Source organism: Bufo bufo, chromosome 7 (genome assembly GCF_905171765.1).
Source record: "Bufo bufo chromosome 7, aBufBuf1.1, whole genome shotgun sequence".
In the NCBI taxonomy this organism is placed as follows: Eukaryota; Metazoa; Chordata; class Amphibia; order Anura; family Bufonidae; genus Bufo; species Bufo bufo.
In genome coordinates, this window is record NC_053395.1 from 107,128,949 (window position 1) to 107,155,509 (window position 26,561).

The 26,561-nt window shown below is 42.6% G+C and overlaps 1 protein-coding gene across 1 annotated transcript in view; it reads left to right on the forward strand.

Annotated features, from left to right (window-relative positions):
* Positions 1-26,561, forward strand: part of LOC121008604 (glutaminase kidney isoform, mitochondrial-like) — a 1,417,393-nt gene that overhangs the window by 1,017,217 nt on the left and 373,615 nt on the right. Inside the window, exon 13 of the mRNA XM_040441254.1 lies at positions 22,831-22,962. Coding sequence (XP_040297188.1) covers positions 22,831-22,962 — 132 coding nt within the window. The remainder of the gene's footprint in view (positions 1-22,830; positions 22,963-26,561) is intronic.

Genomic DNA, 26,561 nt, shown 5'->3' on the forward strand with positions numbered 1-26,561 from the left:
AACACTTTCAGACTTATAAGTTTTACCATTTATATAATTAAAGAACATTTTAGGGTTAGTTTTACTCTCTTTGGCAATTAATCTCTCGGTCTCTAGTTTTATTGCCTTAAGGTTTGTACCTCTCGCAATTAGATTTTAGGATGCCTTTAAAAATATCCCATATTGTAGCTGTATTTTAATTTTTGAGGACTTTGTCCCAGTTAGTTAGGCCAATGGCCTCTCTCAGTTGGCAATTTTATTCTTATTTTTTAAGTTTGGTATTTTTGTGCCTCCCTGAAGAAACACTCTTTTGAATAACAATTTGAAAGTTATTTCTTTATGGTCACTATTTCCCAGGTGTCCCCCAACCTGCACATCTGTTGTTTTATCGGGTCTATTGGTTAGTACTAGGTCCAGTATGGCTGTTCCTCTAGTTGGGTCCTGAACCAGTTGGGAAAGGTAATTGTCTTTGGTTATTGCCAAGAACCTGTTTCCTTTATGATATCTACAGGTTTCAGTTTCCCAGTCTATATCTGGGTAGTTGAAGTCCCCTATAATAATGACCTCATGATTTGCCGCCTCATCTATCTTGTTTATTAGTCGATTTTCTGTGGACTCTGGTATATTAGGTGGCTTATAATATTTCAGTTCAGATAGCCTAAGGCTAATAGGTTCCCGTTTTTGGTCTAGTTTAAGACATAACATTTATTTCATTATTTAAAAAATATATACAGGAAGAAAAAAGAAATAAGTGGTTAAAAATGAAATGCAGCTGGGCTCTACGGCACTGGGATAATGTAATTGCTTGTAAGTCAAATACTTTTGTCAACAGTCACTTTCCTCTATTTTCTCTCTTTATCAATTTATGGGGATGAGATATTTTCTCAGTTCTCAGCTTTCTGACTATTGTCTTTGTGTATACCGAGATCTTTACTCTCTAACCCTATATACTATGATTCTAAAAGTGCTGTTGTCTAATATTTTTTGTCTGTCCCTTCATTCCCTAGTTTTCATCTAGGAGTGAATTCCCCTTTGCCGCTTGTGTCCGTGTACTAGGTGCCTGCAGTGCACCAAAACACGGTCACTAAGTCACAGCCACACTTAGCCTAAAACCTAAATTGCAGCTCCCCCTAGGTCTTGCTCGCAGCAGTGCTCTCCGTGAAAATGCATCCCCATCATCTGCTAACCTTGCAAACTTGTTGGGGTGTGTCAGATCAGGCTAGCCTCCTTGGCACTCTTCCCTCTACCCTGAAATTTAAATGTTATCCAGCCTCCATGCTACCACCCTACCGCACATCTACCCCATAGAGCATGGATGGCCAACCTGAGGCTCTCCAGCTGTTTCAAAACTACAACTCCCAGCAAGCCCACACTGCCTATAGCTATCAGCCTATAGAAGAGCATGGTGGGAGTTGTAGTTTTACAGCAGCTGGAGAGCCGCAGGTTGGCCATCCCTGCCATAGAGTACATGCTCAGTGAGCAGCAAACTGTTTTCCAGAAAGCTTCTCAGTGAGAAAAATTGCTCATTTAGATACACACACAATGTTCGATTCCAAACTAGTAATTTACTCCCTCATGCACCCTCAAACGGCTGTTCCAGGACTGCCTACATTTCAGAAGATGTGCACTAGACTGCGTTGTCAGTAATGGAACACATACTACTGGGGATTACTCAAGAAAATGGAAAGAAAAAATACAAAACAACAATGCAGTGATAAGCAGCTGACATACTGTAGTCCCTTCATAAAATCTCTGAATCTCAAGTCACTCGATCTTAAGTCACACACTTAATACAAACACACACTTGAAATCAAACACATAAACGCTCACAAACTCCCGTTGTTCGTCTGCTTGTATAGGTGCTGCTCACAAACAACTTCAAACCAGACTGCTGTTTTTTTCCTTTGGATTAATACTGATGTATTGTTTTTATCCATGTTGCTTCCTTTGCTGACTGGATTACTTTTTCCATCACACTATACACTATGCTCATTTCCATAATTATGACCACCTGCAATGCAGCAGTGGTGGTCGTGCTTGCACATTATAGGAAAAAGCACCAGCCTCTCTCGTGGCTGAGACCGTGGGAGCCCGCATAGGCTGTTGCTTTTTTTCTATAGTGTTTAAGCATGTCCACCGCTGATGGATTGCAGGGTGGTCGTAACCATGGAAACAATCAGTGTATAATGTGATGGAAAAATTAATCCAGCCAGCAAATGATCAATATGGGTAATAATATATTAGTAAGTGGCTTGTATTAGCTTTCTCTACATAATAAGTGCTATTTGCTGAAGTGACACAACCCCTTTAACCGCCTCCGGACCGCCTAACGCAAGATCGCATTCCGGAGGCGGCAGCTCCAGGCAGAGTCACGCATCTATGCGTCATCTCGCGAGACGCGAGATTTCCTGTGAACGCGCGCGTTCACAGGATCGGAATGTGAGCGAGCGGATCTACAGCCTGCTATCGGCGATCGTTCGCTGGCAGGCTGTAGATGCGATTTTTTTAACCCCTAACAGGTATATTAGACGCTGTTTAGATAACAGCGTCTAATATACCTGCTACGTGGTCCTCTGGTGGTCCCTTTTGCTTGGATCGACCACCAGAGGACACAGGCAGCTCAGTAATAAGTAGCACCAAACACCACTACACTACACCCCCCTCTGTCACTTATTAACCCCTTATTAACCCCTGATCACCCCATATAGACTCCCTGATCACCCCCCTGTCATTGATCACCCCCCTGTCATTTATCACCCCCCTGTAAGGCTCCATTCAGACGTCCGTATGTTTTTTACGGATCCACGGATCGGATCCGCAAAACACATACGGACGTCTGAATGGAGCCTTACAGGGGGGTGATCAATGACAGGGGGGTGATCACCCCATATAGACTCCCTGATCACCCCCCTGTCATTGATCACCCCTTGTAAGGCTCCATTTAGACGTCCATATGTTTTTTTACGGATCCACGGATACATGGATCGGATCCGCAAAACACATACGGACGTCTGAATGGAGCCTTACAGGGGGGTGATCAATGACAGGGGGGTGATCACCCCATATAGACTCCTTTATCACCCCCCTGTCATTGATCACCCCCCTGTAAGGCTCCATTCAGACGTCCGTATGTGTTTTGCGGATACACGGATCCATGGATCGGATCCGCAAAACACATACGGACGTCTGAATGGAGCCTTACAGGGGGGTGATCAATGACAGGGGGGTGATCACCCCATATAGACTCCCTGATCACCCCCCTGTCATTGATCACCCCCCTGTAAGGCTCCATTCAGATGTCCGTATGTGTTTTGCGGATCCACGGATCCATGGATCGGATCCGCAAAACACATACGGACGTCTGAATGGAGCCTTACAGTGGGGTGATCAATGACAGGGGGGTGATCACCCCATGTAGACTCCCTGATCACCCCCCTGTCATTGATCACCCCCCTGTCATTGATCACCCCCCTGTAAGGCTCCATTCAGATGTCCGTATGTGTTTTGCGGATCCGTGGATCCGCAAAACACGGACACCGCGGATCCGCAAAACACATTCGGACGTCTGAATGGAGCCTTACAGGGGGGTGATCAATGACAGGGGGTGATAACCCCATATACACTCCCTGATCACCCCCCTGTCATTGATCACCCCCCTGTAAGTTAGCGGAATTTTTTATTTTTTTTTCTTACAAAGTCTCCACCATATTCCACTAACTTGTGTCAAAAAATAAAATCTCACATGAACTCACCATACCCCTCACGGAATCCAAATGTGTAAAATTTTTTAGACATTTATATTCCAGACTTCTACTCATGCTTTAGGGCCCCTAAAATGCCAGGGCAGTATAAATACCCCACATGTGACCCCATTTCGGAAAGAAGACACCCCAAGGTATTCCGTGAGGGGCATATTGAGTCCATGAAAGATTGAAATTTTTGTCCCAAGTTAGCGGAAAGGGAGACTTTGTGAGAAAAAACAATTTCCACTAACTTGTGCCAAAAAAAATAATAATTCTATGAACTCGCCATGCCCCTCATTGAATACCTTAGGGTGTCTTCTTTCCAAAATGGAGTCACATGTGCATTATACTGCCCTGGCATTTTAGGGGCCCTAAAGCGTGAGAAGAAGTCTGGGATCCAAATGTCTAAAATTGCCCTCATAAAAGGAATTTGGGCCCCTTTGCGCATCTAGGCTGCAAAAAAGTGTCACACATGTGGTATCTCCGTACTCAGGAGAAGTTGGGCAATGTGTTTTGTGGTGTCATTTTACATATACCCATGCTGGGTGAGATAAATATCTTGGTCAAATGCCAACTTTGTATAAAAAAAATGGGAAAAGTTGTCTTTTGCCGAGATATTTCTCTCACCCAGCATGGGTATATGTAAAAAGACACCCCAAAACACATTGCCCTACTTCTTCTGAGTACGGCGATACCAGATGTGTGACACTTTTTTGCAGCCTAGGTGGGCAAATGGGCCCACATTCCAAAGAGCACCTTTCGGATTTCACAGGGCATTTTTTACAGATTTTGATTTCAAACTACTTCTCACGCATTAGGGCCCCTAAAATGCCAGGGCAGTATAACTACCCCACAAGTGACCCCATTTTGGAAAGAAGTCACCCCAAGGTATTCTGTGAGGAGCAGGGCGAGTTCCTCGAATTTTTTATTTTTTGTCACAAGTTAGCGGAAAATGAAGATTTTCTTTATTTATTTTTTTCTTACAAGGTCTCATATTCCACTAACTTGTGACAAAAAATAAAAACTTCCATGAACTCCCTATGCCCATCACGAAATACCTTGGGGTGTCTTCTTTCCAAAATAGGGTCACTTGTGGGGTAGTTATACTGCCCTGGCATTTTAGGGGCCCTAATGCGTGAGAAGTAGTTTGAAATCAAAATCTGTAAAAAAATGGCCTGTGAAATCCGAAAGGTGCTCTTTGGAATGTGGGCCCATTTGCCCACCTAGGCTGCAAAAAAGTGTCACACATCTGGTATCGCCGTACTCAGAAGAAGTAGGGCAATGTGTTTTGGGGTGTCTTTTTACATATACCCATGCTGGGTGAGAGAAATATCTCGGCAAAAGACAACTTTTCCCATTTTTTTATACAAAGTTGGCATTTGACCGAGATATTTATCTCACCCAGCATGGGTATATGTAAAATAACACCCCAAAACACATTGCCCAACTTCTCCTGAGTACGGCGATACCAGATGTGTGACACTTTTTTGCAGCCTAGGTGGGCAAAGGGGCCCAAATTCCAAAGAGCACCTTTAGGATTTCACAGGGCATTTTTTACACATTTTGATTTCAAACTACTTCCTACACATTACGGCCCCTAAAATGCCAGGGCAGTATAACTACCCCACAAGTGACCCCATTTTTGGAAAGAAGACACCCCAAGGTATTTCGTGATGGGCATAGTGAGTTCATGGAAGTTTTTATTTTTTGTCACAAGTTGTATGGGAAAAAAATAAATAAAAAAAAAAACATAATTTTCCGCTAACTTGTGACAAAAAATAAAAAGTTCTATGAACTCACTATGCCCATCAGTGAATACCTTAGGGTGTCTACTTTCCGAAATGGGGTTATTTGTGAGTTTTTTCTACTGTCTGGGCATTATAGATTCTCAGGAAACATGACAGGTGCTCAGAAAGTCAGAGCTGCAGAAATTCACATTTTTGTACCATAGTTTGTAAACGCTATAACTTTTACCCAAACCATTTTTTTTTTACCCAAACATTTATTTTTTATCAAAGACATGTAGAACAATAAATTTAAAGAAAAATTTATATATGGATGTCGTTTTTTTTGAAAAATTTTACAACTGAAAGTGAAAAATGTCATTTTTTTTGCAAAAATTTCGTTAAATTTTTATTAATAACAAAAAAAGTAAAAATGTCAGCAGCAATGAAATACCACCAAATGAAAGCTCTATAAGTGAGAAGAAAAGGAGGTAAAATTCATTTGGGTGGTAAGTTGCATAACCAAGCAATAAACGGTGAAAGTAGTGTAGTGCAGTAGTGTAAAAAGTGGCCTTGTCATTAAGGGTGTTTAAGCTAGGGGGGCTGAGGTGGTTAAAGGAGGATCCGGTAGAAGGATTAAAAATAAACCCACCCCCCCTCCCCCCAGGACAGCCTGTTATCTCAAGGATTGATTCCCTAACATTCCCTATCAGCATATGTAGAAAATATTTTGCAAAGATTTGTCTTATACCTAACATCTTATCTAAGGGATTTCAGTCATTTGATCACCATCCTCAAAGAATTGAGATGGGTGACAGGAATGATCTGGGTAACACTAGATCAGTTGTGGTGAACCATTTAGAGGCCCAAACTGCAACCCAAAACCCACTTATTTATCGCAACTGGGCAATTTAACCTGAATACTACAGTCCAATATAGGATATCTTCCATGTATTTTATCATTTAACTATAATACTTGTCTACATTTAATGCACTGCCTTTGCCGTTCATAGCGCGCCCTGCACTGTTAAATGGCACGAACAGTCTTTTGCATATTGGTATGCCTTAATCTTATTCCAGGGAGCGTGTGCCCACACAGAGGGCTCCGAGTGCTACCTCTTGCACCCGTTCCATAAATTTGCCACCACTGTACTAGATGTTACTACCCTATATAGTGATATAATCCACAAACTAGGGCTCAGATCAATCAATAGATTATTATCGGACCTTTGATGCCCTAAAAACAGAGGGATTTTATATTAACCACTTTGTGACCGCCCAGTTCCTGTGTGTTCCTTCCTTCTAGATTGCTGTATACACAGCACTGAACGAGTGCTGTGTATGCAGCTGAGGAAGCGATGTGCTGCTGTCCTGTCCCGGCCCGGTCGTTATGTGACCGGAGCCAGGGGAGTGCAAGAGTCTTCCATAGACCTCGATCAGCCCTGCACTGAGACTGTACAGCCCTGTATTATCCTGTACTGCCTCTCTGGGGGTTGTATTTCCACTATAACTGGGGCTACTATGTCAGCCCCAGTTACAGGAAAAATCTATAGTTTAAAAAAATATAAATTTATTAAATGTCCCCCAGAGGTCTTGTTTGACTTTATGGGGGACACAAATTGTGAAATAAAAAAAATAAAAATAAAGTGTTTAAAAAATAAATAAAAAGTCACATAAAAATGTTTTTTGGTATCACCGCATCCAAAACGACTGGCTCTACAGGGTGGGTCATTTATATGTATACACCTTAATAAAATGGGAATGGTTGGTGATATTAACTTCCTGTTTGTGGCACATTAGTATATGTGAGGGGGGAAACTTTGCAAGATGGGTGGTGACCATGGCGGCCATTTTTAAGTCGGCCATTTTGAATCCAACTTTTGTTTTTTCAATAGGAAGAGGGTCATGTGACACATCAAACTTATTGGGAATTTCACAAGAAAAACAATGATGTGCTTGGTTTTAACGTAACTTTATTCTTTCATGAGTTATTTACAAGTTTCTCTTTGTTTACAGCCATTGACATGTCGCCGAGGTTAACATGTGAGGAGCGGATAGAAATTCTGTTGATGTCTGGTGAAAGCAGTAACCGGGTCATTGCAGCAGATTTCAATGCAAGACACCCTACAAGACCACCCATCTCCCATGCTACAGTTAGCAAACTGCTTGCTAAGTTTCGTGAAACTGGTTCAGTGTTGGATTTGCCAAAATGTGGACGCATGAAATCTGTCTCTAATAAAGAAACATCAGTGGCTGTCCTAGCTTCATTCAGCAAGAGCCCACAGAGTAGCACTCGCCACATGTCACTGGAGAGTGGCATTAGTCGAACATCCCTTCGGCGGATATTAGCTACTCACAAATGGCACCCTTACAAACTCCAGCTACTGCAGTATCTCAACGAGGATGACCCAGATCGGCGCACTGAATTTTCAGAATGGGCAAAACAAAAATTGGAACCGGACCCTCAGTTTACGCAGAAGATTTTGTTCAGTGATGAGGCAAACTTTTATGTGAATGGTGAAGTTAACAAACAAAACCACCGCTATTGGTCTGACACTAACCCACATTGGATAGATCCCTCCAAGACTGTTGGAACAAAAAAATTGATGGTATGGTGTGGTATATGGGGTACAAAGATAGTGGGGGCATTCTTCATCAATGGAAACCTCAAGGCCACTGGATATGCAAATTTGCTACATGATGATGTGTTTCCCTCTTTATGCACTGAAGCTGGCACGTTCCCTGAGTTTTTCCAGCAAGATGGTGCACCACCACATTATGGGTGTCAGGTCCGAGCATTCCTAGATGAACAGTTTCCTGGAAAGTGGATTGGTCGTCGTGGGCCAGTTGAATGGCCCCCAAGATCTCCCGATCTGACCCCCTTAGACTTTTATCTTTGGGGTCATCTGAAGGCAATTGTCTATGTTGTGAAGATACGAGATGTGCAGCACCTGAAACTACGGATACTGGAAGCTTGTGCTAGCATTTCTCCTGCGGTGTTGCTATCAGTGTGTTAAGAGTGGGAGAAGAGGGTTGCATTGACAATCCAACACAATGGGCAGCACACTGAACACATTTTATAAGTGGTCAGAAACTTGTAAATAACTCATGAAAGAATTAAGTTACGTTAAAACCAAGCACACCATTGTTTTTCTTGTGAAATTCCCAATAAGTTTGATGTGTCACATGACCCTCTTCCTATTGAAAAAACAAAAGTTGGATTCAAAATGGCCGACTTCAAAATGGCCGCCATGGTCACCACCCATCTTGAAAAGTTTCCCCCCTCACATATACTAATGTGCCACAAACAGGAAGTTAATATCACCAACCATTCCCATTTTATTAAGGTGTGTCCATATAAATGTATAATAATATCACATGATCTATCCCATCAGGTGAACGCCATAAAAAAATAACAAATAAACAATGCGCCAAAACAGTTTTTTTTTGGGTTAGCTCTCCTCCAAAACATAATGTTAATCAATCAAAGAGTCGTATGTACCCCAAAATGGTAGCAATAAAAACATCACTTCATCCCGCAAAAAATTAGCCCCCCCACAAGACCATAGCCAGAAATATAAAAAAATATGGCTCTAAGAAAATTGCAAAACAAAAACATGAATTATTTTTTTCTAAAAATGCTCTTATTGTATAAAACGTAAAAAAAATATAAAAATAGACATGTTTGGTATCTCCACGTCCGTAACAATTGGCTCTACAAAAATATCACATGATCTACACCATCAATTGAACGGTGTAGAAAAATGAATAATAATCATGCCAAAGCAAACCAAAAAATATATCAATCAATCAAAAAGTTGTATGTACTCCAAAAGGGTAGCAACAAAAATGTCACCTTGTCCTGCAAAAAACAAGCCTTCACACAGGACTAGAGCCAGAAAAAAAAATGGATCTAAGAAAATGGCAGCACAAAAACATGATTTTTTTCTAAAAATATTTTTATTGTGTAAAACGTAAAAATAAAAACTAGACATATACAATCTATATCTATGACTAAATCTATAAATCTATAAAAATATAGATTTTTGTGACTTCACCTCTTAAAAAATTAGATAAAAAGCAACCAGAAAGCCAAATGTACAACAAAATGGTGCCATTAGAAACTACAGCTTGTCCCGCACGCGGCTCTTTCAACAAAAAATTAAGAAAAGTTATCGCTCTTAAAAACCATGACAGAAAATTCAATGTTAGAAAATCCAGATGCCAGAAAATCCAGATTCCCTTCTGAGCCCTGTCATATCCCCAAATAACAGTTTACGACCACAATTGGGGTGTAACTGTATTCAGGAGAAAGTGGGAGATATTCTCCTGTTATCTTTTGTGAAAAGAAAGTTTGGGCCTAAAGCACCCCTTTCTTGTAAAAAAAATAATTTATTTTTTTATTTTCACACCCAAGCATTAAAAATTCTATGAAATACATGTGGAGTGAAGTGCTCACTACAATTTCCTTGGGTAGTGTAGTTTACAAAATGTGGTTACTTTTTTGGGGATTTTCACTGTTGGGATACCTCAGGGTCTTTTCAAATGCAACATGGTGCCTAAAGATCATTCCAGCAAAATCTGCCCTCCAAAAACCATATGGCGCTCCTTGCCTTCTTTGCCCTGCCGTGTGACCATACAGTGGTATACGACCACATATGGGGTGGTTCTGCAAACTGCACAATCAGGGTAATAAATAATGAGGTTTGTTTTGTTGTTAACTCTTGATGTGTTCCATGAAAAAATTGATTTAAATGGAAAATCTGCAGATTTCACCTCTATTTTAATAGCTTTGAATCCTATGGAATACCTAAAGGGTTAACAACATTTTTAAAACCAGTTTTGAATAGTTTGAGGGGTGTTGTTTCTAAAATGGGGTCATTTATGGGTTGGTTCTATTATGTAACCCCACAAAGTGACTTCAGAACTAAACCAGTCTATAACCCCTTATGGACCGGGCTCATTTTCACCTTAAGGACCAGGACATTTTTTTGCAAATCTGACCAGTGTCACTTTGTGTGAATAACTTTAAAACGCTTTTACTTATCCAGGCCTTTTTAAGATAGTTTTTTCGTCACAAATTGTACTTCATGACACAAATTAAGTAAAAAAAAAATCATTTTTATTTATAAAAAAATACCAAATTTACCAAAAATTTTGAAATATTTCAAATTTCCAAGTTTAAATTTCTCTACTTCTATAATACATAGTAATACCTCCAAAAATAGTTATTACTTTACATTCCCCATATGTCTACTTCATGTTTGGATCATTTTGGGAATGCCATTCAATTTTTTGGGGATGTTACAAGGCTTAGAAGTTTAGAAACAAATCTTGAAATTTTTCAGAAATTTTCAAAAACCTACTTTTTAAGAACCAGTTCAGGTCTGAAGTCACTTTGTGAGGCTTATATAATAGAAACCACCCAAAAATGACCCCATTCTAGAAACTACACCCCTCAAGGTATTCAAAACTGATTGTACAAATGTCGTTAACCCTTTAGGTGTTCCACAAGAGTTAATGGTAAATGGAGATTAAATTTCAGAATTTAAATTTTTGGGCAAATTTTCAATTTTAATCTTTTTTCCAGTAACAAATCAAGGGTTAACAGCCAAACAAAACTCAATATTTATTGCCCAGATTCTTTAGTTTCAGAAACACCCAATATGTGGTCGTAAACTACTGTACGGGCACTCGGTAGGGCGTAGAGGGAAAGGAGTGCCGTGTGGTTTTTGGAAGGCAAATTTTGCTGGACTGGTTTATTTACACCATGTCCCATTTGAAGCCCTCCTGATGCACCCCTAGAGTAGAAACTCCATAAAAGTGACCCCATCTAAGAAACTACACCCCTCAAGGTATCCAAAACTGATTTTACAAACTTTGTTAACCCTTTAGGTGTTCCGCAACAGTGATTTGCATATGGAGATGAAATTTAAGAATTGCAATTTTTTGGCAAATTTTCCATTTTAAACCATTTTTTCCAGTAACAAATCAAGGGTTAACAGCTAAACAAAACTCTATATTTATTGCCCTGATTCTGTAGTTTGCAGAAACACCCCATATATGGTCGTAAACTGCTGTACGGGCACACGGCAGGGCGTAGAGGGAAAGGTACGCCGTATGGTTTTTGGAAGGCAGATTTTGCTAGACTGGTTTATTTACACCATGTCCCATTTGAAGCCCCCCTGATGCACTCCTAGATTAGAAACTCCATAAAAGTGACCCCATTTTGGAAACTGCGGGATAAGGTGGCAGTTTGTTGGGACTATTTTTAGGGTACATATGATTTTTGGTTGCGCTATTATTCATTTTTGGGAGGGAAGGTTACCAAAAATGGAAATTCTAAAATTTCATCTCCATGTGCTATAAACTGTTGAGGAACACCTAAAGGGTTAATAAAGTTTGTAAAATAAGTTTTGCATACCTTAAGGGGTGTAGTTTTTAGATGGGGTCACTTTTATGGAGTTTCTACTCTAGGGGTGCATCAGGGGTTCTTCAAATGGGCCATGGTGCCAAACAAAAAGGCCATCAAAATCTGCCTTCCAGAAACCATATGGCGTTCCTTTCCTTCTGCGCACTGCCGTTTGGTCATACAGCAGTTTACGACCACATATGGGGTGTTTCTGTACACTGCAGAATCAGGGTAATAAATATTAAGTTTTGTTTGGCTGTTAACCCTTGCTTTGTTACTGGAAAAAACTGAATAAAATGGAAAATTTGCCAAAAAATAGCTGTTTTTGCACCGTTTTTATAAAAAAATTTTGACTGTGTTCATCTGAGGGGTTAGGTCATGGGGTATTTTTATAGAGCAGATTCTTACAGACGCGGCGATACCTAATATGTCAACTTTTTTATTTATTTGAGTTTTACAAAATATCATTTTTGAAAAAATAAAAATATTTTTGGGTGTCAAGTCTGAGAACCATAGTTTTTTTTCGATTGTCAGTGGCTAAATGGAATTAAAATTGGGGAAGGGGATTATAAATTTAGTACTCCATGGAAGTGTGGTACTCCCTGAAGCAACCGTCAATGCAGAGGCCCGGATGGTCGCGGCATGTTTCACAGTGAGTGGTGGTGTCCTTCCGTATCCCCCTCCTGTGACACACTCTACACTTCTTTTGGGACCGTTCCTTCTTTTTAGTATGGGACACCACACCTGGAAAGTGTTGGCCAGGGACAATCCAGGCGCCTCCAGTTCCCGAGGTACTCCCGCCTGCTCTTTCTCGGTCAGAAAAGATCAGGGCCTTGAGGACTGCCTCAGAACTGGAGGAATTTCTTTGTGTTGCCATCACTCCGGGACAGCACAAAAGAGTTGTACAAGGCAACTTGTACCAAGCAGACCGCAACTTTTTTGTACCATGCCCGGGTTTTACGCATGGCTTTATTTGGCTTGAGGACTTGATCAGAGAGCTCAACTCCTCCCATATACCGATTGTAGTCGATACAATCGGGCTTTAGGACCGTTGCCGCGGTACCTCGCACAGGGACAGGGGTGATGCCGTTACCATGAATTGTGGACAGTACAAGGACATCCCTCTTGTCCCTATATCTGACCAGCAACAGGTTTCCACTGGTAAGGCACAGGTCTCACCCCTGGGGATAGGTACCTGGAGGGGGTGGGTAGGGAGGCCGCGTTGATTTTTTCCGCACGGTCCCATAAACGGATGTGGATCTGGTGGCGAGGGACTGGAACAAGGGGATACTAGTATAAATGTTATCCACCGTACAGGTGGTGACCCTTATCTAGCAGTGGGTGCATAAGGTCCCACACAAGTTTCCCGCTAACACCCAGAGTGGGGGTCTCAGGTGGACTTATCTGGTGGGCTGGAAAACTAGTACAAGCCCCAGAGCTGCTCGTACTATTGTGGGCCACATGGTCCCTGGCATAAAGGTCCCGTTGCTCCGCCTGGCGGCGTCTCGGCCGCCTAGGGGGCTCATTATCATCCCTAGATGTTGAGGAGGACGCGGATGACAAGAGGATAGTGGAGTCATTCTCTTCCTCACTGAGGCTCTTAGATTCAGAGGCAAGCAGGGCGTATGCCTCCTCGGCCGAGAACGTCCGGCAGGCCATAGGGGAGTGTGTGTGTGCATGGAAAACTTTATTCAGTGTTTGCGTACTTTGCCCTACACCTAACAGGAAAAAAAAACTAGCAAAAAAAATTTAAATTCCCAAAAAGTGTAAAAAAAAAAAAGATTCAAACGCGCTGATCAAGCGGTACAAAGCTGATCAGCGGTGGGGTGGGCGATGCGCTAACAGTTGGCTGGATGCTAAGAGTGCCGGCCACAGTCAGTGCATGCAAGAAAAAGAAAAACACTTGTGCCCCAAAAAATGTGTGTGTGGTGGCGGGGGGGGGCAAGCTGCAGCACCCCTGGGGGGGTCTATGGTCATACAGCTGAGTGCTGTGGACCCTAGACATCCGATCCGGGTGCTACACAACAGAGTTTTCCCCCCTAACTCTCCCTCACTGTCCCTGCCTAATCTACCTCTGCCTACCTCTCCCTCCCTCTCCGTCACTGTGCCTAATATGCTGATTTGTGCCGGACGTGTATGAGTGGTGAGAGGAGCTCCGGCAATTCAAATTTGCCATTCTGCCCGCCCACCTGCCCAGCCAGCCAATCAGAAGCGATCCTGAGAGGTGGCGTGACACCACCTTTCACCGTCCTATTCCGGGTTATCGGGTCACCAGAGACCTGAAAAACCCGGAAACACTGCAAACCCGCAGGTCTGAATTGACCTGCGGTTTGCTGTGATCTCCGACACGGGGGGAGTCACAGAACCCCCCTGGGCATTGTACCAAGGTGCCTGCAGGCACCTTGTTCCGATCAGCGCCCAGCCGCACAGCGGTGATTGGAACTACATAGGGCGTACCTGTACGTCATGTGTCCTTAAGTACCAGGACATCAGGGCGTAAAGGTACTCCCTGTGTCCGTAAGAGGTTAAAAAATTTGACTTTGGAAATTTTCTTAAAAAATTCAAAAATTGCTTCTAAAATTCTCAACCTTCTAATGTCCTCAAAAAAAAATATTACATTACCAAAATGATTGCAATATAAAGTAGACATGGGGAATGTTAATTAATTAATATTTGATGAGGCATCACTATCTGTCTTAAAAGTAGAGAGATTTAAATTTAGAAAACAGTGAATTTTTTCAAATTTTCATTAACTTTTGGATTTTGTTTATAAATAAAAGTAAATCATATTGACTCAAATTTACCATTAACATGAAGTACAATGTGTCATGAGAAAACAATCTCTGAATGGCTTGGATATGTAAAAGCGTTCCAAAGTTATTACTACATAAAGTGACACATGTCAGATTAGCAAAATTAGGCCTGTTCAGTAAGGGGGCAAATGGCCTGGTCTGGAAGTGGTGAAACTCCATCAGTTTCATTTTAAACCATAATTATTTAATTTTAACTGAGTATTTTACATACAAGAGACAGGAACAGCAATGGGGATGAAATATGTCCCTCACATGCCAATCTATTTATGGGGCCATTCAAGGAGGAGGCTTACCTACTTAATCACCCCAACATAAAGTTTTATAGGCGCTTCATAGATGATATTATTTTAATTTGGCAGGGAGATGAGTATACCCTAAAACTATTTGTAGACAATTTGAATGGAAACAAATGGAATCTTAAATTAACTGCTTAGATCTACATATCTTGACCACTAAAGTTCAAATTACAACAAAAACACATTTTAAGGGTCTTGATGCAGATAGCTATTTAGATTTCCAGTGCCGCCACTACCAGAAATGGAAACTAAATATTCTGTACTGTCAGAAGAGAATTAGGCATAATTACAGAGATGACAAAGTTATAGAAGAACAATTAGCAGTCATTGGCTCTTGATTCAGAGAGAAAGGTTACCCGAAGGATTTAATATGGGATTCGATGAAGTCAGTGGGAACGGAAAACCAAGATGACTGTCTAAAACCCACCCTAAAGTAAGTGAGGGAGTGAACCTGGAGGCAGAACAAAATTAGTTATAACTTCATTACACGCTTCAATTCCCAGCATAACCTCATCAAACTGCTCACTGGGCTAGGAAAGGTTACTAAATCATCTCCAAAGAATTTGGACTCCACTAATCCACAGTCAGACAGATTGTTTAAAAATGGAGTAAAGTAAAAACGATTATTACCAGGTGTGGTCAACCAATAAAGATTACACCAACAACAAGGTGTATAATAGTCTCTCAAGGTCACAAAAGGAACCCAAGGTAACCTCTAGGCAACTAAAGGCCTTTCTCACATTAGCTTAAGAATCCACAATCAGGAGGACACTGAACAACAATCGTGCTTATGGCATCATTACAAGGAGAAAGCAACTTCTCTCCAAGAAAACATCACTGTCCATCTACTATTTTGTAAAGATCACCTGCTCAAACCATAAGGCTATGCAAACGATCTTTTTTAGATGGATGAGACCAAAATAGAAGATTGTATGTGTTGAGTAATAGAAACACTACAACCCATTAGCAAAACACTCTGATGGTAGTATCATTGTTTGGGTCTGTTTTGCTGCATCTGAGCAAAAACAGCTTGCCTTTGTTGATGTGCAGACCAGAAATTCTAAAGGAAACTGTCAGGACATATGTTCATGAGCTGAATCTCAAGAGAACAGGGTTCATGCAGGATGACAATGTCTTTAAGCTCTCAAGTAAGGGCTAATGCACGCTACCTTTGCAGATACCAGTCGTGTGCATTCCACATTTTGTGGAATGGAAAGGCCGGCCCCTAATAGAACAGTCCTATCATTGTCCGTAATGTGGTCAATAATAGGACATGTTCTATTTTTTCGCGGAACAGCCATGTGGCTATACGGACTTGGTATGTATACAGAAAAGGACACAAAAAAAAATTATGTGTTCTGCTGTAATTCTACCAAATAATGGTTAAGAATAAAGTTAAAGTTTTGGGATAGCTAAGTCAAAGTCCTGACCTTAATCCAATAGAAATGTTGTTGAAGTAAGTAGTTCATGGGAGGAAATCCACCAAAATAACAGAGTTGAAGATGTTTTCTAGCTAAAATTCCTCCAAGCCAATTTGCAGGACTAGCGAACAATTAGAGGAAACATTTAGTTGCAGTTATTGCTGCACAAGTGGGTCTCACCAGATACTGAAAGCAAAAGTTCACAGATTTGCCACTTACTGACATGTGATATTGGATCATTTTCCTCAATAAATAACCAAATATCTTTTACTCAATTTTTTTATTTGGTTATCTTTATCTACGTTTTGGAAAATCTGATGTAGTTTTAGTTCAAATTTATGCAACAATATAGAAAATTCTGAAGAGTTCATAAACTTTTAAGCCTTATTGTATTTGTTATACACATCCAGTGTCTGCTCCTTGTAGCACCCTATTTTGGAGATGTATAATGTACCTACTGTTACCATAGATTATACAATAGGTCTAATTTATTAAAACTGTCTAAAAAATGCATTTGTTGTCCATGAAGTTGGGAAGGATTTTTCCCTTAAAATGAGGAAAATTGGCTTCTACCTTATTAAGTCTTTTTTTCTTGCCTTCCTCTGGATCATCTTTTCAGTATAACAGGCTCAACTGGATGGAGGTTTCTTTTTAGCCTTTTAAATATGCATGTTTTGGTAAATCGGCTCTTCTAAATAGAGTTTACATTTAAGGCTACTTTCACACTAGCGTTTCACGGATCCGTTTGAAGGGCATTTCAAACGGATCCGTCAATAAACTGACTAAACGGAGCCAAACGGAAGACATTCAGACGGATCCGTTTGTACGGATCCGTCTGTTTTACGGATCCGTTTGTCACGTTGGTTTCCGTTTTGTCATCCGTTTAGCGGATCCGTTTTGGTAGGAAAAGCATCTCTAGGTTCCATCTTCATGTACTCAGATCTATAGGGTTGTAATGCTCCTATATTTCTCCAGGGCTATCTTGTTGAAGTTCCAAAGCTGGTCCGGCTTTGATAATGGACCACACCTTTCGGACTCTTGTACATGACTACATGCACTTAAAGATGTATAGTGTTCGTTAGAGGGCCATATGTCCCTGATCGTCATTGATCGTGCGTACAGGAGTACAGAGCATCATGATGCTGACCATGTTGTGCCGCAAACTGGGCTATTGTCCCGCACTCATATGATCTATTAGTGCAAGAGTATATCCCCGCGGGCAGCTCGACTTGCACAGAATCATTGTACACTATGATGCTGTGTGCTCTCGTGCGCACGATCAATGCCACTACGGGACATATGGCCCGCTCACGGACCGTATGTCTCTTGGGGCATACAGTCGTGTGCAAGAGGCCTTAAAGGGGTTTTCTCATCTCATACAATGGGGGCATACCACTTTAAGATATACCTACATTGTCTTATAGGTGCGGGTCCCACGGCTGGTACCCTCACATATATTGAGAACGAAGCAAAGAAAGTAGATGAGGTCGCACTGTGCTGCCGCCCTCCATTCACTTCTATGTGAGAGGCGGGGATTAGCGCTTGGTGGTGGACATACCATGGGAAATGTGTCCTACAGCAACAGTGCTCCCCGCTCCGTTCTCGATATAGGTGCGGGTCCTACCAATGTTTACCCACACCTATCAGACAATGGGGACATATTCAAGTGAAATCCCCCCATTGTCTATGTGAATACCCCTTTAAAAACTGTATGTCCCTTGCGTGTCCCTTGTGGTAATCATACTAGTTATATTAGCGTCATCGGGAAATCATTAAACGGTAAAATTACAATTTATTAATGAATTCCTGATGATGCTGATGGACCGTGACTCCCACAAGGGCTCATATGAAAGGGCACAAGATTGAACAATGAACAAGCATTTGCTTGTTCATGTGCCAATCATAGGGTCCACGATCAATAAAGAGCCAAAAAATAGCTCATTATTGATGGTCCGGTTTTAATGGATCTTACGACATTGGCACTAATGCTGTTTTGATATAAAAACTACCAAGGGTGTTGTAATAAACGCACAGTAGTGAGACTAGGGTAGTTTTAATTTCAACACAGCTATAGTGCCAAGGTTCCCTGTACAGGACAATAAAAACACAGACACAGTGCAGTAAAGTATAAACATTTTTTTATTTTTTATACAGAAAATAAATATAAACAAAATTTTTATTTACAACTGTTCATAACGGTGAGGGGAGGTGGACTGTCGTGGGGTTGATGGTCTGGGGCTGGCAATGGTAGCCCCCCTGTCCTGGCGGTCCACTGAGGTAAAACTACGGGCCACAGGAAAGGATGCAGGGCGTAATTGCGGGGTGTGGAGAAAGGAAGGGTCTGAGGAGGAGGGGACCCGAGCATGTGTAGAGGTGGAGGGAGTTTGAAAAGAAGTAGGAGGAAAATACGGGGCAGGAGAAGAAAAAGAAGCAGAAGGAAACACATGCTCGGGGGGGTGGGAAGGGAAAGGTTGGCGGTACTGGCCACTCGTGTAGGATGGGGGGTAGGTGTGGGATGGGGGATAGGTGTGGGATGGGGGATAGGTGTGGGATGGGGATGGGGGATAGGTGTGGGATGGGGATGGGGGATAGGTGTGGGATGGGGATGGGGGATAGGTGTGGGATGGGGGTGGGGGTGGGATTTGGGGGCGATGCATAATTTCCCATGCCCCGTTGTCTTGCATGATCTTGAACTCATGCAACTGCTCGGGCGTCATTGAGTCCATCAAACTGATCATGCTTAGCCCATAATGGTAGTTTGGGCTGCGTTGAAACGCCGACTCCGCCCCCTCCCAGCGGCGAATCAAGTCAGCACCAAACTCCATCTGATTTTGGGCAAAACCTTCTAGAGCGTCGGAAACGACCTCTACAAGGTTCGCATAATCAGCTCGATTTGGCCTACCGGATCTCTGCCTGCTCACCAGGGCTCTCAAATTTTGACGAAAACCTAAGAGCCTCTGTTGAGCGGAGGGACCCGGTAGGGGACTCGGATTATCCTGAGCCGATGCATGAGGGACAGGAGGGCTGGCGCTGGCGATCTGTTCCGGTTCCGCCTCAGGAGGTTGGTCAGGCTCCCGAGTGCTGCTGGCACTTCTGTAGGGAAAAAAAAAAGGAAAGTTAGGGATTGTTCTTTAAATAAAACATCCATGTTCTATGCTATGTCTACCGTATACCATAGGGGGCTGGCCAAAACAGGGGAGCCAAACGCTCCACTGTCTCAGACAGCCCCTTACAGTCAGACGGAGAGAACAGTTGTCCATCTGACTGTGGGGGGCTGGCCAAAACAGGGGAGCCAAACGCTACCCTGTCTCAGACAGCCCCTTAAACTCAGACGGAGAGAACAGTTGTCCATCTGACTGTGGGGGGCTGGCCAAAACAGGGGAGCCAAACGCTACCCTGTCTCAGACAGCCCCTCAAACTCAGACGGAGAGAACAGTTGTCCATCTGACTGTGGGGGGCTGGCCAAAACAGGGGAGCCAAACGCTACCCTGTCTCAGACAGTCCCTTAAACTCAGACGGAGAGAACAGTTGTCCATCTGACTGTGGGGGGCTGGCCAAAACAGGGGAGCCAAACGCTCCACTGTCTCAGACAGCCCCTTACAGTCAGACGGAGAGAACAGTTGTCCATCTGACTGTGGGGGGCTGGCCAAAACAGGGGAGCCAAACGCTACCCTGTCTCAGACAGCCCCTTAAACTCAGACGGAGAGAACAGTTGTCCATCTGACTGTGGGGGGCTGGCCAAAACAGGGGAGCCAAACGCTACCCTGTCTCAGACAGCCCCTTAAACTCAGACGGAGAGAACAGTTGTCCATCTGACTGTGGGGGGCTGGCCAAAACAGGGGAGCCAAACGCTCCACTGTCTCAGACAGCCCCTTACAGTCAGACGGAGAGAAAAGTTGTCCATCTGACTGTGGGGGGCTGGCAAAAACAGAGGAGCCAAACGCTACCCTGTCTCAGACAGCCCCTTTACAATTTATTTTTTGAACAGTTGTTATAAATATTTACCTTTTTGGTGCCATTGCCTTTCGTAGGAACCCCAGGGCCGCCGTATGGATGTAGGTGGCCCCTGAGGTTCCTCCGGAGCCACTCGGGGCCTGAACCTCCTTGTTGTAATCCCTCCTGAAGCGGTCCCGGATAGATCGCCAACGCGTTGTAACCAGTTTGACTATCGAAAAAAAAAACAATAAAAACTAAAATCAGCATGATGAAAGGAAAAGAACAATATTTTAAAGTACTAAAATACATATTGTTTTACTTACCATATTTCTCCTGAGCCGCCGCATCGAGATCCCCCCAGGACTCAAAAACTTCAGCACAGATGTCCCTCCAGAGCCGCTGGGTACGACGATGATCGGCGTGGTGGCGGTCGGAGTGGTCCCATAGTGCTGGACGCGCCTCCACCAGTTGGATGAGGAGCAGGTTATCTATGCTCGGAACCCCGAACTCCTCATCTTCCCTGGTGGAGCCTACGGAACCCTGAAAAAAAGGAAATACAAAATTTAATGTAAATCCTAATACAAAATGCTAATTAAAACTACTTAATTCAATACTTACACGTCTACGACCGCCACGCTCATTCCCGCGGACTCTGGAGGCGACTGGGGGATCCTCGCTGGCGGCTCTAGGTGCAGATTGCTAAAAACAAATTTTTTTTTTTTTAGAAGACTGTACTTAAAAAAAAATAAAAAATTACGATATCTATATATATATATATACTTACTTCTTGACAGCCCCGGTCCGGGCTTGGTCCACCTCCCCTGGACGCTGGCGATTGGGCAGGTGAGCTGCCCATTGCTGGAGAGCCCTCCGCAGATGATGATGATGAAATCTATAATAAGAGCACATACTGATTAATGCAAGGAATCAAACAGTAAAAACTCCAAGTGTTGATTTTATACTTACTGGCCACTGAATACGGCGGCGCCTTCTGGGTGGGTCACTCCAGTCTATCGATGTCTTCTTTGAGGACATCTGTACGCAACAGAATACCAGACAAAATGCAGATAACGTTAAAGGAATTTGTAGAGCACTATTTCCTCATATATCAACAATTTTTTTTTTCAATACTTACTTTTTAAAATATAGATCTGGGCTTGCCCACCGCAGATATTTCCTGTTCTTTTTTTGGGAACGACCCTAATAATAAAATTATTAAAAAAATGAATCCGACAGGAGCCATAAACTCCCCCCCCCCCAACTGCCATAAACACCCCCAGAGACAGCAGCCCCGCATAGTGCCAGCAGCCCCCCACAATGACATCAGGCCCCCAGTTCCAAACAACCTTCCCACAGTGCCCTCAGCCCCCCCAACGCCAGCAGCCCCCACAGTTCCAGCCACAAACACCCCCGCAATGTCAGAAGCACCGCACAGTTCCAGCCACAAACACCCCCGCAATGTCAGAAGCACCGCACAGTTCCAGCCACAAACACCCCCGCAGTGCCAGAAGCACCGCACAGTTCCAGCCACAAACACCCCCGCAATGTCAGAAGCACCGCACAGTTCCAGCCACAAACACCCCCGCAATGTCAGAAGCACCGCACAGTTCCAGCCACAAACACCCCCGCAGTGCCAGAAGCACCGCACAGTTCCAGCCACAAACACCCCCGCAATGTCAGAAGCACTGCGCAGTTCCAGCCACACACACCCCTTCCCAAGTGCCAGCAGCCCCCCCCACCCTAGAAATATAGAGATAAATAGATAGATAGTAAAAAAAGAAAGATAGACAAACAGACAAAACTTCATACTTACCAGTCTCACCAAGTCGATAATCCAAAATGGCCGACGATGAGGGGGAGGGACAGGAAGTTACTGGGCATGCGCAGAGACTTGAACGGTTTCTAATGGATACGTGTCAAAGCGGAGCCAGGACAGACGGATCCGTCCCCATTGACTTCCATTGTAAATCTGAACGGATCCGCACGCCTCCGCACGGCCAGGCGGACATCAAAACGCTGCAAGCTGCGTTCGGGTGTCCGCCTGCTGAGCGGAACGGAGGCTGAACGCTGGCAGGCGGATGCATTCTCAGTGGATCCGCCTCCACTGAGAATGCATTAGGGCCAGACGGATGTGTTCGGGGCCGCTCGTGAGCCCCTTCAAACGGAGCGCACGAGCGGACACCCGAACGCTAGTGTGAAAGTAGCCTAAGATAGCATATTTATCAGAATAGTAGGGAGTTGAAATGCAGGCTGAGCAGCTGTGCCTCAGCAGTTACAGTTAGTACTATGTATGTCTGCTTCAGCCAGCCACTGATTGGCAGAAGTGGTTACACCATGTGACAGCTATAGTCAATCAGAGAAGAAGTGAGTCGTTGGCAACATGACCTGCCTTTTATATTTTTAATGATTAGTTTTTTTAAATGAAAATTTGTTAATAACATTTAATCATAAGAGTATAATCTTGCAATATGCTTTAGGTTTTAACTTTTCATCTGATCTCTTATAGGTTGGCCTACCTGCAAAGTCTGGAGTTTCAGGAGGTATCCTTTTGGTAGTTCCTAATGTTATGGGCTTGATGTGCTGGTCTCCACCTTTGGATAAATTAGGAAATAGTGTTCGCGGAATTCAGTTTTGCCAGGTTTGTATAATATAGTTGGTGAGTTTTGAATGTGGCATTTTTCTTTTCCTTTTACACACCACTGGATTTTTTTATTTTATTAATTTCCTGTTTATTTAATGGACCACAAGTATTTTTTTATGGATAGGGGTTGGTCAGTGCACAATTAAAATGAACACCCACGTAAATCCTTATTCAAGGCAATCAGATAAATTATACATAAACAGGTTCAAAATGACGTGCCCGACCACTAGACACCCAGCAAGCAAGTTTGCCTTTGAGGGTTTCTGAACCCTGCAAAATTTTCGATGTTTCTGCATAGATTTTACTTAAAACTACATCAGATTTTTACGCATATCCTTAAAGTAGATGAAGATAACCAAATCAAACAAATTAGTCAGAAATATTATACTTGGTCATTTGTCTATTGAGAAAAAGGATCCAATTTCTCATGTCTGTAAATTGCTAAAGTATGTGAACCTTTGGATTAGCAGATAAATTGATGGTGAAATTAGTAAGGTTTTCAGTCAATGGGATGACGATTAGTTGTGAGTAAGTGACCCGTTCTATTTAAAGAACAGGGATCTATCAAAGTCTGATGTTCACAATACATATTTGTAGAAATGTATCAATGGCACGAACAAAGGAAATTTCTGAGGACCTCAGAAGAAGAGTTGTTGATGCTCATCGGACTGGAAAAAGTTACAAACCGTTCCTAAAGAGTTTGGATGCCACCAATCCACAGTCAGACATATAGGGGCACATTTATAAAGCCCTGCACTGGTGGTGGATCCGCCAAAGTTACACTGACGAGCAAAAGGGTAACAATGTTTTGAACTTTTGTCTTTCCGACTCCATATCTCACTATCTACTACAGCTTCGAAAGTGAGACTACCATCATTTTATAGACAATCATCTTGGCTATCTCATACATAAATTGGACTTGCAACTATTTAGCATAAGATTAGTAATGCAGATTCTTTTCATGTAACTGGGTGGAACAATCTTTTTCTTCTTGTATACTACAAATTACAACCTGTTCTCACATTCCCAAATAGATCAGTGTGTTTATATCCCACGTGAAATGTTACTGGTTCAAAAGCGACAAAGAAGATTTCTCAAGAGGAGAGAAACAGCATCATCCAGCTAAGTAAGTAATGGGCTCTGCTCACGTGCAATCACTTGGGGAGGCATGGATCAGTCTGGAGCCAGACACTGAGTATAATCCAAAACAAGGACAGACGTCCAGCTTCCTATAAAAAAGTGATAGCCTTTATTCTTTAAAGAGGACCTTTCAGTGGTCCTAACAATACAATATTATTACCTGACAGTGTAGAGCTTTATTAGATGTCAGGGTCCTTTTTATTTTTCACATTGGCTGCTCCGTTCCCCCATTCATTTTTGCTGCCCTGTATGCAGCATCAATACAGGGAGGAGGAGATGGCGGGTTTCTCAATGGGTGTCTCCTTCTCCCTGGCTGTGACGCTCTCCACTGCTATTGGGCAGCTCACAGCCACTGAGAAGGAGACTCCCATTGAGAAACTTGGCCATCTCCTCCTCTCTGTACTGATGTTGCTATTTAGCATACAAGGCAGCAAAAGTGAACGGGAGCACAGCGGGGGAACGTACCAGCCAATGTGAAAAATAAAAAGTGCCTTGACATCTCCTAATAAAGCCCTACACTTTCAGGTAATAATATTGTAATGTTAGGACCAGTAAGAGGTCCTCTTTAAAGCAATAAAATATCCAATGACACAGTACAGACACACAGCACTAGTGTCTACATTTTTCAGATCTTAAAATGTCTCCCTTACTCATGACAATGCTGTTGTAAACATTACATCCATATATACCCCCAGCATCATCCAGCTCATCGATAGCGGTATCTCGGCCAAGAAAACTGCCTAAATGCATTATGTGAGTGCCATGACAGTCGGAAGAATACAAAATAAAGTCTATACTTTCCAAAGACAAGATGTGGACGTCCAGGCAAATATCAGTGTCAACAGTGTCGGCTCATCACAAGGTCTATCATTTCTGGCACGACAATCACGGAAGGGGCTTGTATGCTTCATAATTGTGAAATCACAGACGACCATGCAAGCACAGTGCAACGCGCATTACTCAAGTCTGGAATGATGGCCCAAAAAAAGGTGAAGAAGCCTCAACTTCAATATCATCATAAGAAGCATCGGCTCGAGTTTTCAAAAAAAGTACGAACAGTGGACAGTAGAAGATTGGAAACGGGTGATTTGGAGCGATGAGATGAAAGTCAGTAGACTAGGCTCTGATGGGTACAAATGGGTCTGGAAGAAACAAGGCAAAAGGGGCCTAATGGATCGACAAATTGAAAGAGCTGTCAGATTTGGTGGAGGAAGCCTGATGATATGGGGTTGTTTCACAGCGAAAGGCTTTGTATACTTCATCAGGATCGATGGTGGTCTCAATGCTGAGCTGTATGTTAGTATCCTACAAGATGAGTTACTTCATACACTCGAGTACTATGAGTTGGAAAAGCACGACATAATGTTCCAGCAGGACAATGACCCGAAGCATACGTCGAGTTTGGTGAAAAAATGGCTCACCGAAAATGAAGCAGAGGAGCTGCATTGGCCCCCACAGTCCCCAGACCACAGCTCAATCGAACAATTGTGCGTAGAGTTGAAGAAAAAGCTGTTTTCGTACCCAAGTGAGTCGACCAGTATGCACCAACATTAGGAACGTATACTAGAGACATGGGAACAGATTTTGGTCGAGACATGCTTCAAAGTGGATTTAAAAAATAGTAACAAAATAATACAAATTTTAATGTATAATTTTAGGAGCGAAACAGTAACAATGCTTTTACATGACAAGAATCTGCATAACTAATCATATGATAAATAGTTGCAAGTCCAATTTATTTATGAGATAGCCAAGATTATTGTCTATAAAATGATGGTACTCTCACGTTTGGCGCTGTAGTGGATGGTGAGATATGGAGCCTGAAATTCAAAACATTGTTACCCTTTAGCTCATCAGTGTATGTAGAGGTGCTGGCCTCTACATAACTTTGGTGGGTCAATAGAAGCCAATTTTCCTAACTTTAGGGGGAAAAAATTCCTTCCTGACTCCAATCAGGTGATCAAAATAACTCCCTGGATCAACAACCCATCTCGAGTAACTGTAACCTGTAATATTATTACACTCCAGAAATACATCCAGGCCCCTCTTAAACTATTTTAGTGAATTCACCATCACTACCTTCTCAGACAGAGAGTTCCATAGTCTCACTGCTCATACCGTAAAGAATCCTCTTCTATGTTTGTGTACAAACCTTCTTTCCCCCAGATGCAGAGAATGTCCCCTTGTCACAGTCCTGGGGATAAATAGATGATGGGAGAGATCTCTGTTCTGACACCTGATATATTTATACGGTTATTAGATCTCCCCTTTGTCGTCTTTTTTCTATAGTAAATAACCCTAATTTTGATAATTTTTCTGGGTATTGTAGTCCACTCATTCCAGTTATTACTTTAGTTGCCCTCCTCTGAAACCTCTCCAGCTCTGCTATGTCTGCCTTGTTCACAGGAGCTCAGAACTGTACACAGTACTCCATGTGTGGTCTGACTAGTGATTTG